Source organism: Penaeus vannamei, chromosome 39 (genome assembly GCF_042767895.1).
Source record: "Penaeus vannamei isolate JL-2024 chromosome 39, ASM4276789v1, whole genome shotgun sequence".
NCBI classification, from domain to species: Eukaryota; Metazoa; Arthropoda; class Malacostraca; order Decapoda; family Penaeidae; genus Penaeus; species Penaeus vannamei.
The window spans coordinates 8,459,170-8,467,939 of NC_091587.1; the positions used below are offsets into that span (position 1 = coordinate 8,459,170).

The following is an 8,770-nucleotide window of genomic DNA, read 5'->3' on the forward strand; positions in this document are numbered from 1 at the left end:
GAGGTTATTTCAGCGTGTTCGGCACCCGAATCTCCCTACACAATCCCGCCCCACCTTCACCCTTCAGAAATTTATAACATGCATGAGAAACATCCTAAAACATCAAAAGGAAATTTAATAAACCAAGGATATAAAAAGAGGAAAGCGCAAACTATCGTTATTTACATACGGTCGTTTAACCGTGCAGCCCGTCAGGTATGCGTGCGCAATGACGTCACGGGCGAGGCGGGCGCTGATTGGCTGCTTCAAACCGTAACCGCGAGTCCGGTCGAGACTCAGCTGGTCCTCAGAGCGGCTTCAAAATCCCTGCTCCCTCCTCACACCAGTTGGAACTATCCTCATGTGGTGTCAATAGTGTGGGTTTTGGCTTCGTTGGGCCTCAGAAAAGATCTTGCAAAAGGCAACAGTGGCTGGCACGGAAGCAGAGGATAATCCTCCCGGCGAAAATGGCTTCTACACATATATTCGAAGACCAGGAGAACCGAGTCCCGGCGGCCCAACGAAGAGTCAAGAGAGAGGACCCGAGAACGAGCAGCAATGTGCAAGTTAACAGACGACCAGTGCTCGGTGCTATCAACACCAATTTGCGAAAACAGCCAGCTAGAGCAGCCAAACAGGTATGTGGAGGGAGAAGTGTAATAACTTACGAGACTACGAAGTGTCCAAAGGAGAGAGTTTTACTCGTTGCGGTGTGGAAACGAGACGGAATTTAAATGGGTTTGGGGAGTGTTTTTAAAACTTTAGCTAGTGATATTTTCGAAGAGATGGTGTACATGTACAACGCTTTATAATATTTGAATCCACAGTGGTGGAGTTGCAGTAAATCCCTTGATTTCTAGATAAGAGACGAGTACTGCGTCATCACAAGACGTGGCCAGTGTATGTTTGCATTGCGTGTTGTCGGTTATAGTAGTAGTATATTAGTACTAAAAGGCATCGTAGAACCGTGAAGTGCAACTGAAGGTACTAATAATGAAACTTAGTATATGTACTCTTGCGAATTTAAATACTTTAACGGAATTAGTCATTTGATTTGCATAAAACCGAATGCAGATAAACTGGAACGTCTCGCGATTCCAGTAGTTCATGGAAAGTCGGTTGTTTATTGCTCTTTATGGTTATCCACACTTTCCCAGTTTTGAAGATTAATGTGTAAACAATAACTTAATGGATATTCGGTAAAAGTTAGTTGTTGTAATGTAAGGAATTTGAAATTTATGCGTTTTCTGAGGAGTCTAGAGATCAGTTGTTTACACCAACGGAAGGTTGGCGATTCGGCTCATAGGCTTATTTTTTTTCCAGGGTGTCAGTTATGAAACGGGTATTCCACAACAAGCTGATGAAAATGCCTGCCCTACACAGAAATCTTTCTCGACAAGTCAACCCTCTTTTACTATTCATGAAGATTCATGCTTCTCCTTGGGAACCACCAGTAACAGCCAGAGTGCATCTAGTAATTCCACAGGACCTAACCCATTAAATGAAAGGTTAAGTAAACCATTACAAAATGAAGAGGAATCTATTGAGGATATTGACCCTTCTGTAACTGGGTTGCAGAGGTAAGATATTGGCTGTTAAGACTTTACCTCAATTAATGAATACTGTAACACCTCTCTTAATGAATACTGTAACACCTCTATCAAGTTATAATCAACTTGTAGTAATAAGTACTTATTTTTCAGGTCTCTCTCCATCGAACAGCCAGGATCTTCAGATGTAATGGAAATGAGTGTATGTGAGGATGACCTTATGGTGGTAGAAACAACTCCCCGTGAAGATGTGCTTCAGAGTAGAAATGATGACATTTTTGATGTCCCAGAATATGCAGCAGACATTTACCAGTACCTGAGAGAAGCAGAGGTATGACTTGTGTGTGAGGGTGGGGGTGGGATCATTGGATGAAACAAATGGGAAAATATTGATTACTTTTCATTCTCAAACCTATTTTAATTTTAATATTTAACCCCTCTTAATAGGTGTGCCACAAGCCTCGAGCAAACTACATGTCAAAGCAGACAGATATCACAGCAAGTATGAGGTGGATTCTTGTTGACTGGCTTGTCGAAGTAGCAGAGGAATACAGTCTACATACAGAAACTTTATATTTGGCCGTCTCTTATATTGACCGATTTTTATCGCACATGTCTGTTAAAAGGGATAAATTGCAGCTGGTTGGCACTACAGCGATGTTTATTGCTGCGTAAGTCTTGAATGAAAAGTTTATTGCAATGTTGTATATAAAATGTTTTGATAGGTGAAAATAAAACTCCAGTGCCTTGGTACTAATTGAAATGTCTTTCCCCAGGAAATATGAGGAGATCTACCCTCCTGACGTAGGACAATTTGCTTATATAACCGACAATACCTACAGAGTTGGGCAGATTTTGAGAATGGAGCATCTTATTTTGAAAGTGTTAAGTTTTGACATGGCAGTACCAACTACGCATTTGTTTGTCAATAAGTTTGCCAGATTGTGCAAATGTTCAGAAGAAACCTTGCATTTATCCCTGGTAGGTCTTGGTTAATGTTAACTGATCATATAAAGACTTAATGAAAGATTTTGAAATACTTCAAACCATAACCAGATGGCTCACTTTATTTTTTTATTTCCAGTTCTTGGCAGAGGTTACTATGTTAGAATGTGATCCTTTCCTGAGATTCCTGCCTTCTGTGATTGCAGCATCTGCTGTTGCGTTAGCAAATCATACACAGGTTAGTTTCATATAATTGCTTAGTTTGGACTTGAAAACTAAGTGCTTTTAGGATAAGTGTATTGCTTGACCCATTATGTGCATAATTTAATAATGGAAGTTTATAGTTGAAGATATGAATAAAGCTTTCAGTACTTTTTAAAAGGGGAACATGTATTAAACATTTGTATCAGTTGATCCAGATGTGAAGTAACCTTGCCTACATCTTAGTTTGATAGCTTATTTGATATTTTCTTTTCCAGGGCCACACTGCCTGGCCATCACACATGGTGGAATCCACAGGATACAGTTTAGAACACCTGAGAGAATGTTATGTAAATCTACATCGTGTTTTCTCCAGAGTTCACGAACCTCAGCAACACGCCATTAGAGATAAATATAGAGGCACAAAGTAAGTCAGATATTTTAAAAACCAAGTTTTGAAGATGTGGAGTATGTATTGAAGACCATGGAAATGGATAAATTAAAATCCTAAATTTTTCTTCAGTGATTTACATTAAGCAATGTCTAATATTCAACTGTTACTTCTGCAGATGGCATGGAGTGTCCCGCTTAACTCCACGAAGCCACTTCCCCTGGTGATGAAACAAAAGTGTAATTAGGGTATGCTGCTAATTGTGTGTGAAGATGTTTATGTAAATTTGTGTGGTTGTTTTTCCCAAGACTGAATGGAATGTTAGCACTTTTTTATACAGATTAGACAACTCGGTGATCATGTGTGATATTCTCAGCTTTTTCAAAGTTCATTGGTTTAAAGCATGATGCAGGTTCTCAGTGAAGTGTTGAATAGTTGCATGCAGGCCTCTGGTAGAGTAAGGAAGTTTTATCCTTCACAGGATGTCTTATCAGTTGACAGTTTTTTTAAGTTTTTTTTAACTTCAAGAATTTTATATTTTATGAATAGTGCAAGAAATCACCAGCTTTAAAAGGCCTGTTGCAGATATCTTTCTCATTTGAACTGCCATAAGCTTGTGACCAGTCACTGCATGACATTAGGAGGTTGTCGGTAGCATGATTTTCAGTATTTTTGTATGTAAAGGAATTGCCTTGTGGTATCCTTTGCTGCAGCCAAAACATATCAAGTGTTCAGAAAGACATGTACAAATGGCTGTATATATGTAAACTAGAAACCTTGAAGGATGAAGGATTTTGTCCTTCGAATTTTTTACCAGAAAGACCTATTCCAAAATACATTTCTTCAGATCTCTATCCTTCGATTTGAATACCAAAACTGTCAGACTTCTGGCCATTCCAAAGAATTTACAACCATATGGAATAAATCCCGTTTTTTGACAATTTGTTTATTACCCTTTTAAGATGTTTAAATAGAGAATTGATGGAAGACCATGTGACCCTTTCTAATAGGAGAAAAATAATACAAAGATAAATTTTTAGGTTTTACTTTGCAAGAAAGACCTTAATTTATATCATTCTTAAAAAAGGACTTAAGCTTAATTGTATAGTTCACTGTAATTAAGCCCTTATTACTTAGTATTAGGGCATACACTAATCATTTTAAAATGAAACAAAACATTAAACAATCCAGAATTGCAAATTTCGTGGGGTGATGTACCAAACAAGAATTTTCCATGCTTTAAAACCCACAAACGCATACAGGTACATTATTACATATGCGCACGCAATCCCAAAACAATTGAATTGTATTCATGTATTCTAAGCACGCAGACGCCTAGACACAGCGTGCGCGCGACCGATGCATGCATTCCTAACCTGTATTTACATGTACATCTAAACAGTCACGAACTTACATGCGTACAAGTACACGTAATAATCGAAATCGGTCTATCCAGACAAATGCATAAACTTTGATCGTGCACAAAACACAGGTTCAAACAACTTGTATTAATGCCTTAAGTAGAAGGCAGCTCAGCCGATACAAATTTCCTTTCTTCCGCTTTGATTATACATAAGTACTAGTTTGCAGACCTATCTTTACTCATACAGTCACAAGCACGAGACCACGAAAACGCAAATATACATAACCACCGATCATACAATACCAGCTAGCTAATCAGAGAACCCTCCAAGCAAGCAAGTGCGCACCATACACCCCCCCCCCCCAAAAAAAAAAAAAAAAAAATACACACTACACATACGCACTCGCACATACTGCACGCGCGCACGTACACAGACAAAACAGACACACTGTGCACACGGACATGCACACAAGCAAACACATACACGCGCGCGCACACCGCACACACACACACCATACACACACACACCATACAGACATCACACACACAATACAGACATCACACACACCATACAGACATCACACACACACCATACAGACATCACACACACACCATACAGACATCACACACACACACCATACAGACATCACACACACACACCATACAGACATCACACACACACACCATACAGACATCACACACACACACCATACAGACATCACACACACACACCATACAGACATCACACACACACCATACAGACATCACACACACACACCATACAGACATCACACACACACACCATACAGACATCACACACACACACCATACAGACATCACACACACACACCATACAGACATCACACACACACACACACATACCATACAGACATCACACACACACACCATACAGACATCGCACACACACACACACACACACACCATACAGACATCACACACACACACCATACAGACATCCCACATCACACACACACCATACAGACATCTCACACACACACACCATACAGACATCTCACACACACACACCATACAGACATCTCACACACACACCATACAGACATCTCACACACACACACACCATACAGACATCTCACACACACACCATACAGACATCACACACACACACCATACAGACATCTCACACACACACACCATACAGACATCTCACACACACACACCATACAGACATCTCATACACGCACACACACCATACAGACATCTCACACACACAGACACACCATACAGACATCACACACACCATACATACATCTCACACACACACACACCATACAGACATCTCACACACACACACCATACAGATCACACACACACACCATACAGACATCACACACACACCATACAGACATTACACACACACCATACAGACATCACACACACACACACAATCCAAACAGACAACACACACACACACACCATACAGACATCACACACACACACACCATACAGGCATCACACACACACCATACAGGCATCACACACACACACCATACAGGCATCACACACACACACCATACAGGCATCACACACACACACCATACAGGCATCACACACACACACCATACAGGCATCACACACACACACCATACAGGCATCACACACACACACCATACAGGCATCACACACACACACCATACAGGCATCACACACACACACACACCATACAGGCATCTCACACACACCATACAGGCATCACACACACACCATACAGGCATCACACACACACCATACAGGCATCACACACACACACCATACAGGCATCACACACACATACCATACAGGCATCACACACACATACCATACAGGTATCACACACACCATACAGACATCACACACACCATACAGACATCACACACACACACCATACAGACATCTCACACACACACCATACAGACATCACACACACACACACCATAGACATCACACACACACACAAACACACACCATACAGACATCACATACACACAAACACACACCATACAGACATCACACACACACAAACACACATCATACAGACATCACACACACACAAACACACACCATACAGACATCACACACACACAAACACACCATACAGACATCACACACACAAACACACACCATACAGACATCACACACACACCATAGACATCACACACACACCATACAGACATCACACACACACCATACAGACATCACACACACACCATACAGACATCACACACAAACACACCATACAGACATCACACACACAAACACACCATACAGACATCACACACAGCATACAGACATCACACACACATCATACAGACATCACACACACACACCATACAGACATCACACACACACCATACAGACATCACACACACCATACAGACATCACACACCATACAGACATCACACACACCATACAGACATCACACACACACCATACAGACATCACACACACCATACAGACATCACACACGCACCGTACAGACATCACACACACACCGTACAGACATCACACACACCGTACAGACATCACACACACACCGTACAGACATCACACACACACACACACCGTACAGACATCACACACACACACCCTACAGACATCACACACACCATACAGACATCACACACACCATACAGACATCACACACACACCATACAGACATCACACACACACACACCATACAGACATCACACACACACACACCATACAGACATCACACACACTCACACCATACAGACATCACACACACACAAACACCATACAGACATCACACACACTCACACCATACAGACATCACACACACTCACACCATACAGACATCACACACACACCATACAGACATCACACACGCACACACCATACAGACATCACATACACACACACACACTCCATACAGACGTCACACACACACACCATACAGACATCACACACACACACCATACAGACATCACACACACACACCATACAGACATCACACACACACCATACAGACATCACACACACACCATACAGACATCACACACACACACACCATACAGACATCACACACACACCATACAGACATCACACACACACCATACAGACATCACACACACACCATACAGACATCACACACACCATACAGACATCACACACACACCATACAGACATCACACACACACCATACAGACATCACACACACACCATACAGACATCACACACACACCATACAGACATCACACACACACCATACAGACATCACACACACACCATACAGACATCACACACACACCATACAGACATCACACACACACCATACAGACATCACACACACACCATACAGACATCACACACACACCATACAGACATCACACACATACACCATATAGGCATCACACACACACCATACAGGCATCACACACACACCATACAGGCATCACACACACACACCATACACGCATCACACACACACCATACATTCATCACACACACACCATACAGACATCACACATACACCATACAGACATCACACACACACACACCGTACAGACATCACACACACACCATACAGACATCACACACACACACCATACAGACATCACATACACACCATACAGACATCACACACACACCATACAGACATCACACACACACCATACAGACATCACACACACACCATACAGACATCACACACACCATACAGACATCACACACACCATACAGCCATATCACACACACCATACAGACATCACACACACACCATACAGACATCACAAACACACACCATACAGACATCACACACACACTCACACCATACAGACATCACACACACTCACACCATACAGACATCACACACACACTCACACCATACAGACATCACACACACACTCACACCATACAGACATCACACACACACTCACACCATACAGACATCACACACTCACACCATACAGACATCACACACACACCATACAGATATCACACACACACCATACAGACATCACACACACTCACACCATACAGACATCACACACACACTCACACCATACAGACATCACACACACACCATACAGACATCACACACACACACCATACAGACATCACACACACCATACAAACACACACACCATACAGACATCACACACACACCATACAGACACACACACCATACAGACATCACACACACCATACAGACATCACACACACTCACATCATACAGACATCACACACACACCATACAGACATCACACACACACCATACAGACATCACACACACACCATACAGACATCACACACACTATACAGACATCACACACACACCATACAGACATCACACACACATTACA

General features: G+C 42.0%; 1 protein-coding gene across 1 annotated transcript; it reads left to right on the top strand.

Annotated features, from left to right (window-relative positions):
* Positions 1 to 252: 252 nt before the first annotated feature.
* On the top strand, positions 253 to 4,007 carry LOC113821735 (G2/mitotic-specific cyclin-A). Its single transcript, XM_027374262.2, has 8 exons — positions 253 to 617; positions 1,303 to 1,559; positions 1,683 to 1,860; positions 1,977 to 2,200; positions 2,306 to 2,510; positions 2,614 to 2,712; positions 2,954 to 3,102; positions 3,245 to 4,007. Exons 1-8 carry the CDS (start codon positions 447 to 449, stop codon positions 3,291 to 3,293), a joined length of 1,332 nt encoding a protein of 443 aa, XP_027230063.2. The 5' UTR covers positions 253 to 446; the 3' UTR covers positions 3,294 to 4,007.
* Positions 4,008 to 8,770: the final 4,763 nt, after the last annotated feature.

Bases quoted from the DNA above. Each gene is read 5' to 3' on its own strand.
- LOC113821735 (XM_027374262.2), top strand. From the start codon at position 447: ATGGCTTCTACACATATATTCGAAGACCAGGAGAACCGAGTCCCGGCG. The intron at 2,201-2,305 runs GTAAGTCTTGAA...GTCTTTCCCCAG, and splicing joins ACAGCGATGTTTATTGCTGC to GAAATATGAGGAGATCTACC. The intron at 2,511-2,613 runs GTAGGTCTTGGT...TTTTATTTCCAG, and splicing joins AAACCTTGCATTTATCCCTG to TTCTTGGCAGAGGTTACTAT.